The sequence below is a fragment of the Hydra vulgaris genome, chromosome 01 (genome assembly GCF_038396675.1).
Source record: "Hydra vulgaris chromosome 01, alternate assembly HydraT2T_AEP".
NCBI lineage: Eukaryota > Metazoa > Cnidaria > Hydrozoa > Anthoathecata > Hydridae > Hydra > Hydra vulgaris.
The window spans coordinates 59,347,383-59,359,623 of NC_088920.1; the positions used below are offsets into that span (position 1 = coordinate 59,347,383).

Here is a 12,241-nt window from a genome sequence, read left to right on the forward strand (position 1 = left end):
ATACTTGTAATGCATTGAAAAATTTAAATTTTGCTGATAAAGAAATTGTTTTTTGAGCCATTAAGAATTATTGGGTACTTTGTATTTTGTATTTATGCAGGAGGGAAAAAAAAGTAGTTAAAGTATATAAATTTTCCCACAAATAATTAAAAATAATTTACACAAATGATAATAAAACTTTTTTAAACATTTTTTGTAGTTGTTGAGTTATTGGCGTCTGCTTATTGGAGAGATCCTTTTAATGCATTTACATCAACAAAACAACTTTCTGAATTTACTGTTCTTGATACAGAAAAAGATTTTGAAACAATGAACTCAAAGGTAAATTTAAAGTTTTAACCTAATTTTAAAAGTTGAAGCTAAAAATATTTCATTCTATTCAATTTTATTTTATTTATTTATTTTTTTGTATAGTGCGTTGTACATATTTGTTTTTGTGGTATGCAGTGGCTTGTGTTTCAATTTTTTATCATTTACACATATTATTATAATAATTATGTACATAATAATATATGAAATACTAAAAGCTTATTGAGACTGCTCCCATCAATATTTTCTAGCTAAGAAATCTCAGGGATTATCTTTTTCCAAATATTTCTGGAATTCCGGATGTTTTTCTCAACTTTATATTTTTACTGGATATCCAAAACCTTTTCCATACATACAAGTTTAGGCGTATATTTTTGTAATATATTTATTTTTTAAGCTTTTTTACTCATCACTTATACAAAATTAAGAAAAGTTTGAAAAATAAAAATCAGAAACAACTCAGCTAAAAGCAAAATTAAGAGGAAAATAAGCGAAAATAAATTCCGAATATTTTATCCAAACAATTATCTGGATTTTTAAAATATAGCCTGATGGATGATCTATAAAATCTGTAGACTAAACTAATGGAAAAAAATATAGCCTGATGGATGATCTATAAAATCTGTAGCCTAAACTATTGGAAAAAATAATAGAAAACCTAAAACTAAAATAGTATTTTTTTTTATTAAAATGATAAAAAGTTATATAATTATTTTATAATTACTTTAGTACTGCAAAGCTGATGTTTATCTTATGAAAAATAATGATTCATCTGGCTCTGATGGGCAGTTTCACTGTCGAACACATCTTGGACACTTGCTTTCTGCTGGAGATATTGTTGCTGGGTACACTATATATATATATATATATATATATATATATATATATATATATATATATATATATATATATATATATATATATATATATATATATATATATGTATATATATATAAAAGCAATTGTTGGTGCATAAAATACATCTGAAACATAAATATTCTAAAAAATTAACCTAAAACTCAGTTAAGACTATTTACTCTCAGTTTTATTTTAATAATTTTTATTGATTTTAGATTTGATTTCTCAACATCTAATACAAACGACTCCAATCTTGATTTGATGAATGGGGATAACATTCCTGATGTTGTAAGAGAAATTACTTTTTTGGATAAACTGTGACATGCAGTAGATAGTATGTATATACACACTCACACACACATACACACACATTAGGATGTCATAAACATACAAAAAAAACATTTTTTCATGAACTCCTCTTTTACACCCAAAATTTCTTGTCTCTACTAAGGTAGAAGATAAGTATATACTAAAAAATTTGTCTCAGATCATTTAAATTTAAGAAGCTATAAAAGATCAAAGTAAAATAACTTATTTTCTTTAATCACTAAAACGTTAGCAAAAACTATCATTAATATTATATAGCAAGCTAAATTTAAAGTTTTCAGTTATTTTTTTCAGTTGAAATAGTTTTAATAGTCATTAGATTAGCTTCAAGTTCATCACATTCCAGGTTAATGAGTTTTATGTTCATTAAGCTATTTAGATTTAGGTTAAAAAGCCAAATATTTTACAAGGAGATTATAGTCATTTCTAGAAAAAATTTTATTCTAAAATAATATTTCACATAATCTTTGCTACTAACACCAAGGTGTAAAGCTTGCTACTGATTTTAATCTATGGATCAGGGTTGCATGGTTTTAACCAAATGGTTTAAACCATTGGTTTAAACCATGGTTTAAACCAATTAAAAAAATGTTGGTTTTTTTAATGTTAAATTAATGTTTTTTTAAAAAATGATTTGAACTTACAACAGGAAACTAAAAGAGGGTTATGTTCACAAATAAAACTAATCTTCAATATAGATGATTTTTTTTGAATCCATGAGTTTTGTTTTTGTTTTTTCATAGAATAGAGTCCTCAGTGTTATTATAGAACAAAGCAGTAATAAATTAGTAATAACACTTATTTATCTGTTTTCTTCTACAGGCAGTTTCTCCTTCAATAGGTTCATCAAGAAGCATTGCTTCCTGATGAACTTATTTCATCAGGAAGTTTTCTTAACAATATGTATATATATATATATATATATATATATATATATATATATATATATATATATATATATATATATATATATATATATATATATATATATATATATATATATATGTATATATATATATATATAGATTTATATGTTTAGCAAAAGTATAAGTAGTTATAACATAATTTATTGATACCAAAAAAATGTCTTAAAAAACTGGGCGCAAATGTGATATGATTTGGTTAAAATATACACGAGTGACTGTTCCAGAAAGAAAGGGGTGTAGAGCAGTTTGTAATGCGTGTAGAAAAGAAATGGAAGGTCAAATTCAAAGGATGCATGAACATATAAAAAAGTGCAAGCAATCACAACCCCATGAAATTATGGATTCAATTGAAGATCAACAACTTCTTGAAGGTAATTAAATGAGTGCATTGTTATTTTAAATTTTATACTTTCCCTAAATTGTAAACATATATATTTAGAATAATTCAATAAACTGCAATTTCATTTTAAAGGTAACTCACCATCAACATCACAACAACAAATGAAAAGGTTCCAGCCCAATTCAACATCAGCTGATAAATATTTGAAAATTGATAAGTTTTTCACACGAACAAGCCTCAAAGAGAAAGATTTATTTGATCTGCAACTTGGTAGATTTATATACAGTACAAACTCTAGCTTCAGAACAGTTGAACACAAAGAATTTAAAAAATTTATCAATATGCTTCATCCAGGATACACTCTACCTAATAGAACTCAAATTGGAGGAGAAATATTAGATAGGGTTTACACAGAAGAAATTGAAAAATGTAATGTATTGAATGGGAAAATTGTAGCCATGTCTTTAGATGGCTGGAGTAATGTACATAATGAACCAATAGTTTGTATCTCTGTAATTACAGATAAAATTAACATTTTAGTAGAAACAATCAACACTTCTGGTCATTCACATACTGGTGAATATCTTACATAATTAGCAAAAGAAGCAATAAGTTCTGTAAGACGTAAATTTGGATGCACAGTAAAAAGCTTTGTGACTGACAATGCAGCTAATATGAAATCAATGAGACAAGAACTGTCATCTGAAAAAGATATCATAACTTATGGGTGTGCTGCTCATATGCTGAATCTTTTAGCAAATGATCTTAACATTGAAAATGTGAGCAAGCATGTTACACAAATAATAAAATATATAAGAAATAATCATCAAGCTGGAGCAATTTATAAATTAAGCGGAGGAACAAAATTGCCACTTCCTACTGAAACTCGCTGGAATTCTGTATGTGATTCACTTGAAAAATATGTCAACAACTGGAGCATCATTTTCACAATGTTTGAAAAAAATAAAGAATTGGATCCTATGATTGGTAAAAAAGTAAGTGATATACAGATAAAGCGAAACGCAGAGGATTTATTAAAAATATTAAAACCAATTGCAGTAGCTCTAGATACGTTGCAAAGTGATCAAGCAAAAATAAGTTACAGTGTTGAAATTTTTAAAGATTTGATGAACAGTTTATCATTTTTATCAAACGAAAAATTAAAAAAAATTGAATCTAGATACCATCAGACTGTCAGTGATGCTCATTTACTGGCAAACACACTAGATCCTAGATATTTTGGATCTAATCTTTCTGAAAATGAAAATGAAGCTGCCATGAATTTCGCAAATAAAGAGTTCAAGAACTTGTTACCAATAATATTCAAATTAAAAGCCAAATCTGCTCCATTCGATAAAAGCTATTTGTATAGTGAATCTGTTTTAAAAAATGTATCACCAATAGAATGGTGGAAATCTCTTAAAATTGTGGATTGTAACATAGTGGATATTGAAGGTTTATTAAATGCACCAGCTTCTAGTGCTGGAATCGAAAGAATTTTTTCAACTTTTGGCCTTGTTCATTCTAAGTTAAGAAACCAATTGGGGGTAGAAAAAGCAGCAAAGCTTGTATTTATATATAGAACATTAAATAATGATGTATTGAATAATTTTGATGAAATATAACATTAATATTGATAAAGAATATAGTTTACTCACATAAAATGCGTTATGATTTTTTTTAATTTAAAAGGGTAACTAAATACGGCATTTTTTAATAAAAACCTAATTTAAACCAAAAAAACCATGGTTTTTTTGGTTTTTTTAAAAAAACCTATGGTTTTTGGTTTTTTTCAAAAAAATGGGTTTTTTTCAAAAAAATGGGTTTTTTTGCAACCCTGCTATGGATGATCCCTTTTGTAAAATTCTGTACGAAAAAAAAATTCATGATTCTTAATATCCTTCCTAAAGAATTAAAAAAATATATAATTCCAATTGAAAAAAATAAGGTTGTTAAACAGCTGACCAAATTTGGACCTAGATCATTATAAATTTTTAAAGTTCAAAAAATATTTGTTATAAGTCCATTTTTTTTACTGATACTTTGATAAACAGTACCTTATTTTAATGAAAATTCTCAAAACTCAAAAGCTAGGAGAGGGATTGGATGGATTTACTATAATCCGGATATTAGAATGGCTTTCAATACCAGTTCAAAATATTTATCGACAATTAAAACAAAAAATGCATTCAAACGTTCACAGAATTTGTATTTTTAAGTTTCTTAACATGTTTTTGATTACAAAATTGTCGCAAAAAACTGGCGATCAATGAGCGGCATGTACTTCAACATTGAGCTTAAATCTTTTTTCTTCTCAGCAGTCATCACTGGTTTGATTGATATTGTCGATACAGTCGGCCGAGCGTCACGAGAAACCTTACCGCGAGCAGGTTTTCGCCCTAGACGAACGTTTGATTGTTCATCCGAAAACATCCGTTTGTATTTTATGTGCAGCAAATTGGTAGAAACGATTTTGCTATACTTGATTAGCGTGTAAGGCACTTGGTCGTAATTGTAGTATTTGCTAATTTTTTGGAAGTCGAAAAAGTCTGCTGATTTCTTTTGAAGGATTTGTAGTTTGCCCGTCTTTTCACCTAGGGCACGTAAATTTCTTAATACCAACACTGGACTGAACACTTCGGAATAATGCAGACTCTTTTCAATAAGACTGTGAATGGCGTCGATCTCCTGCACGTTCCCGTGGCCAGGCTCCAAGTACTTTTGCTCGACCCTTTCAATTTGAGGGTTTAGTCTCATAAAATGAGCCAGACCGTCAGACATGATGCTGTTCTTATTTTGTGGGACACAAGAATCCGACCACAAGATGATTTTCTTAATTCCCGGATGCCTCAAAACGATTTCCGTAAGAATTTTAAGTAGAGCACTGCAGATATGATTTCCAGCGCAGTCACACAGGATCTCGTGCCAAACGGCGCAATACGTAACATTGTCTAGTGAGCAGTGGCCAGTTAATTTATACATATTGAGCTTTCTCTTGTAGAAAAAATTTGAAACGTTGGCTTTCAGCAAAGCCATTACATTTTCCATGTCAAAGGATACAACCGCAACAGTAGGGTCAAATCCATTTTTGTGATTTTTCCTGTCCCTATCGCGCTCTTCTTTGCACTCTAGCTTTTTAGATAAGTGGTCCAGATCCACAGTTTCCTGAGGCAAGAATTTCTTTTTGTTTCTCCCCTTCTTTGGAGACGTGGCCACTCCACTATCTGGGCTTAAATTGTGGTCAAAAAAATAACTAATTCTTCTAGCACTTATATTGAGAGAATTTAATAAATAGGTTTTACAAACCTGAATACGTTCGCCACCAACCTCAAAAAAGTACCGGTAGCTAAACTTCTTCCTGCTTTTGTCAGGGGTTTGAAGTCGTTCTCGAATTTTGAAATCACGTTGCACAAATTTAGAGTAAAAGTGCGCTTTTTTTTTGTCACTAAGCGACCAAATGTCTGAGTGAATTTTTTCCCTCTCTATCGCAACAATGTTGTTTCGACATTTCAGACAACAGTTAATAGGGCATTCCTCTCCTACTGTCTTCTCTTGATGTTTCGGCCTTGAATGTCAACATACTCTTCTCCTGCCTCTCGCAGTCGTACAATCTGCTACCAGTTCACTGGCTGCTGAAGCCTTTTTCGCGTAAGAAACTTTGGAGTCTCCCTGTTAAATAAAGAAACACAAATATAATAATAATAATTAATATTAGTTTTCAATAAAAAAGTGTCATGCTAAAAACGCTTATGTTAGTATTCAATTCTCAACCAAATCGGCAGTTTCATCATCAGCACCTTCGACTCTGTTATCGTTCGTATCAGCAGCAGACACAGCATCTTCTTCATTAACCTCATCTGAACCTTCATTTTCTTTCCCGTCTGTGTCGGCAGCCTCATCTACATCAAGCTCGTCTTCATCATCACTACTATCAGATGGGTACCTTCTTGATGCCAGCTATAAAAAAAAACTTCAACTAAAAAAAAAGCTTTCAAACAAAAATAAAACCCTAATCTGTCATGTCAATAAATATATATGTTAAATGCATAAAGAATTAGATCTGGAAGAGGCATGATGACTTAAACAGATAAAAATTAATAGATTTATTAATTAATATGAAAGTTTAGTGATACAAATGAGTTTTTTTTTCGTTAGAATCAATTTCATCTAAAAGAACACAAACCCTAGCCTCTTCAGCTGCCATTTTGAACTTCAGTCGGGCGGTGAAATCAAGCCATTCTATTGGGTGACGGACATAGACCACTCCAATACTAAACAGGCCCATCGAATTGGACATAGTTTAAATGATTATTGAAGAAAACAAGTGCAAGACTTGACAGATCAATGTGAAACTTTTGGACAAAGTACATTTGCATATTGTCAACGATAAAATGCATCAAAGTCAAAAAACTCAAAAATGGACATAGAACACTCCAATTCTCAGCGGACGATATATATAGCTTTATATATATATATATATAGCTTTATATATATATATATAAGAATCTTTAAGAACGTCGAGCACTCTATTTGTAATATACACTAACATAATTTATATATGTATATATATATATATATATATATATATATATATATATATATATATATATATATATATATATATATATATATACATATATATATACATATATATATATATATATATATATATATATATATATATATATATATATATATATATGTATATATATATATATATATATATATATATATATATATATATATATATATATATATATATATATATATATATATATATATATATATATATATAGAACCCTTAGATGTTGTCCGAAAGTTTTTTCGATATTTTGTTGACAAAAAGTAAAAATTAAAATGCAAGACCGGAATTTTTTTTTTTTAATAATGATAGACTGCCTGCCCCAACCAAACCCTCAGTCGATGTAGCAGCACTCCCTTGCGGGTCAGGCTATTTGTCAGTCGATGTAGCAGCACTCCCTTGCGAGTCAGGCTATTTGTCAGTCGATGTAGCAGCACTCCCTTGCGAGTCAGGCTATTTGTCAGTCGATGTAGCAGCACTCCCTTGCGAGTCAGGCTATAAGATAGTCGATGTAGCAACACTCCGCGCATGAATTACAGTAAAAAAAATAAAAATAAAAACATTTTATTAAAAAAAATAAAAATAAAAACATTTTATTAAAAAAAAATAAAAATAAAAACATTGTTTATATTGTTAAAAACATTCAAAATGTTATAAAAACATTAAGAATGTTTTTAAAAACATTCTGGTCAATTAAATTTGCGTTTTTGTGGTTTTTTTAAAAAACGATTAATTTGTAATTAAATTAATGGTTTTTACTTTCGTCCAACACGGAAATGTTGGACGAAAGTCAAAAGTAATTAAAAGTGACGTATGTGTTGGCGTAAGAATCGCTTTTTTCCTTCCGCTCTTCCTAAAGCCAACAAACTATAGAACTATATATATATATATATATATATATATATATATATATATATATATATATATATATATATATATATATATATATATGTATATATATATGTAAATTATGTTAGTGTATATTACAAATAGAGTGCTCAACGTTCTTAAAGAACAGAGCAATAATAAATTAGTAAAAAACACTCATCTAACTTTTTCTTCTACTTTAAGTTTCACCATTGCTGAACCATCAGGAAGAGTTACTAAATCTCAAAAAAATTCAATTTATAGAAAAAAATATTTTACAGGACGTTATAAATTATTATAAAAAAATTTTAATTACTATATTTTTTTGGTTAACAGGAAGTTACAGAAAGTAATTATTAAAAAAATATCTTTTGAATGGGGATAGTTTAATTTGGTCATTTGTTTTTATAATTTTTTAATATGTATTTATTTTCCTGATTTAAATAAGTAATTATTTCAAATTTTTCTTGCAAACATTGCATACATTTTTTGGAAATGTTATTATATGCAGGGGCAGATTTTAGAATAGACCATTGTAAATTAAATATTTTATTTTTTTCTTATTTTATATATATATATATATATATATATATTTTTTTTTTTTTTTTTTTTTTTTTTTGTTATTCACCTCCTCAAGGCCGAGAAGGCCACTACAGAAGAGGAGGCTACTTAATAGTCGTTATAACCCTCTCTCAACTCTATAACTCCGAAACACGAACCTTGTGGAACAAGGCCGCTGCGCGGAGAAACAAGTTGAGCGTGGTACTACCAGGGATGTGGTGGGGATCGAACTCGGAACCTCTCGCTTATGAAGCAAGCACTTTACCACTACACCACTACCGCATAATATGCATAATGTGCATATATATATAAATATATATATATATATTTATATATATATGCACATCAGAAAGTTTCCTAATGAGCCTACTGATGGTGAAACAACTTGTATATATATATATATATATATATATATATATATACATACTTTATATATATACATATATATATATATATATATATATATATATATATATATATATATATATATATATATATATATATATATATATATATATATGTATATATATATATACATATGTGTATATATATATATATATATACATATGTGTATATATATATATATATATATATATGTATATATATATATATGTATATATATATATATATATATATATATATATATATATATATATATATATATATATATATATATATATTAGGCATTAATTTGCTATGTGTATTATTCAAAAATATTTTTAGGGGCTAATTTGCTTTGTGTAATTTTTTAAAATATTGTAGGCGCCAATATGTTTTGTGTAAATTTTTTAAATATTTTTAGGCGCCATTTCGCTTTGTGTAATATTTAAAATATTTTTAGGCACCAATTAGCTTTGTGTATTTACAAATATTTTTAGGTGCCAATTAATAAGTGTAATATGAATAATTTTCAATATTATTAGTGATCTACATATTCATTGTGTGTTTTTTTTTTTTACTGGGACCTTGTAAATTTGATCTGACAGTGTTGCCAATATTACTTCGTTTACTTAACCTTGTTTCTAATCATGTGACCTCTTTGTTATAGCTTTGAGAACACTATTATGTTAAATAGTAGTTTTTTTTCACCAACCATTTATTATTTGGGCTGAAAGAAGGAAAAAGTAGGGTGTTGCAAACTATCACAGAACTATATATTAGATAATATAATATAATATAATATAATAATTAGATAATATAAATAAGATAATATAATAATTAGATAATATAAATAAAGAGAAATAAAGGAGAGCAGTTAAATTTGAACTTTTTATAAGGTTACTTAAGGACTTTTTAAGATTGATTTTTTTTTAAGGATATTTAAGGTTTTTAAGGAGGAGTGGGAACCCTGATATATATATATATATATATATATATATATATATATATATATATATATATATATATATATATATATATATATATATATAGTAGCAGGGCCGTCCCGAAGTAGTCTCTTAAGGGGAGGTGGGGGCGTTGTATGTTTTTTGTGCCAACTAGAGACATAAAAAATCTCGAAAAAAGCGAAGTTAAAAAAATTTCAAAAATAATAATTATTTTATAATTAACAATTCGAAAAGAAAATTTTAATAAAATTTTTCTTTGTAAAATGTTTTTTTTTAATAAAATTTGGCTTCTTTTGAGACCCAGCATGATATACTTTTTAAAAACTTTTTTTTTTTTTTTTTTGTTAATAATATTAGGAACACATCTGATTTTTAAAAACCATATATATGTATATATATATATAAATATATATATATATATATATATATATATATATATATATATATATATATATATATATATATATATATATCAGGGTTCCCACTCCTCCTTAAAAACCTTAAATATCCTTAAAAAAAATCATCCTTAAAAAGTCCTTAAGTAACCTTATAAAAAGTTCAAATTTAACTGCTCTCCTTTATTTCTCTTTATTTATAATATCTAATATATAGTTCTGTGATAGTTTGCGAACCTTTATTTCTACTATATATATTTATATATATGTAAAGTAATATATTAGTTTATAATAATTTTTCTGTTTATATTTAACATTTATTGAAAAAAATAAGATTCTGTTTTTGATGTAACCGTTTTCTTCTGAATTCTCTTTACTTTTTCTATCTATTCCTTAAACCTTCTTAAAATCCTTACTCTTAGCCTCAGTTTTAACAGTGGGAACCCTGTATATATATGTATGTGTATGTATGTATGTATGTATGTGTATATATATATATATATATATATATATATATATATATATATATATATATATATATATATATATATATATATATATATATATATATATATATATATATATATATAGGTTCTGGTTAAAAAAGTTTATGGAGACCGCAAAAAAAGAAGTAAAAAGCGAAACTGGAAGCTCAAAGAACTACCAAAAGAAACTCTGGAAAAAGAAGACAATAATGAGTAAATCATATATTTACCTATTTCGTTTCCAATCTCAATATATTTTTTATATTGATAACGTTTGGTATAAAATATATAAATCAAATATGATATTTATTTGGTAATAGAATGGTAATTGGTAGTAGAATTAAATCGAGTTATTTTTTTTATTTTTTTAGCGATTATGAGGAATTTTTAGAAGATCTGGAGGAAGATAAAGAATATCGTATGGGACTTAATATATACAGAGGTAAATTTTATTTAAAGTTTATTACATTATTGCATGTCATGTTATAATAAATTAATTAATTTTGTTTTGTGGATAAAATTACAGTTTTAGCATGAGACTATTCCTAGTCTTTGTTTCATGATTTACTTTTTGTTACATAAACATAATCTAAACGTGGTAATATTTTTATAACCTAATTCTTATTCAAAATAGATCGCAGTAAAGTCTCACAGAGTGAAAGTGATTTAGATGATGCTCCACAAATTAGTCTTGAAGAAATGATGGATGATCTTCAAATTGAAGATCAGCCTATGGAAAGCGACGGTGATGAAGAGTAAATATATATTTAATATAAGGATTGTCTAAAATTGTCTAAAAAACAGTTTTAAAACAAAGACCAAAATAAAAAGGAAAGTGAAAAAAGAAAGGTTCCTTAAAAAATATTTCCGCAAATATATTTATTTTCTCTTTATTACTACCGACGACTTAGCTATCATGGCACCGTTAATTGTTCTAAGTAAATAAAGTTTATTTAGTTGTAACAATCTTTTAAGTCAACCTTTGTTGTCAACTTTGCAAAAATTAAAAAAAAAAAAAAAAAGTAAGAGTTTTATTTTGATATTCCTTAAAAATATCGTTAAAAAAAGTTGTTAAGATTTTTTGGAATTTTTGTTTTTTTATTTAATAAAAGATATTAATATGAATTTTATACAAGGTATAAAAAAAAAAGTTTTTTTAAATAACTAACGTTTGTCTTCGGCTGTTTTTAAGAATGGATTGTATTCTATAAATGCATTTTGTAGTCTTAAAATATTTTTCCCGTA

At 26.9% G+C, this 12,241-nt stretch overlaps 2 protein-coding genes across 2 annotated transcripts in view; both read left to right on the plus strand.

The window, feature by feature from the left end:
* The window catches only part of LOC100199763 (60S ribosomal export protein NMD3), a 51,629-nt gene extending 39,755 nt beyond the window's left edge, over positions 1–11,874 (plus strand). The window contains exons 11-16 of the mRNA XM_065788815.1: positions 200–321; positions 1,039–1,154; positions 1,383–1,455; positions 11,103–11,209; positions 11,368–11,438; positions 11,631–11,874. Coding sequence (XP_065644887.1) covers positions 200–321; positions 1,039–1,154; positions 1,383–1,455; positions 11,103–11,209; positions 11,368–11,438; positions 11,631–11,755 — 614 coding nt within the window. The 3' untranslated portion in view covers positions 11,756–11,874. The remainder of the gene's footprint in view (positions 1–199; positions 322–1,038; positions 1,155–1,382; positions 1,456–11,102; positions 11,210–11,367; positions 11,439–11,630) is intronic.
* LOC136075482 (uncharacterized) lies at positions 2,591–3,353 on the plus strand. The gene is made up of 2 exons (XM_065788816.1): positions 2,591–2,791; positions 2,893–3,353. The coding sequence occupies exons 1-2, from the start codon at positions 2,608–2,610 to the stop codon at positions 3,351–3,353; spliced, it is 645 nt and encodes a 214-aa protein (XP_065644888.1). The 5' UTR covers positions 2,591–2,607.
* Positions 11,875–12,241: the final 367 nt, after the last annotated feature.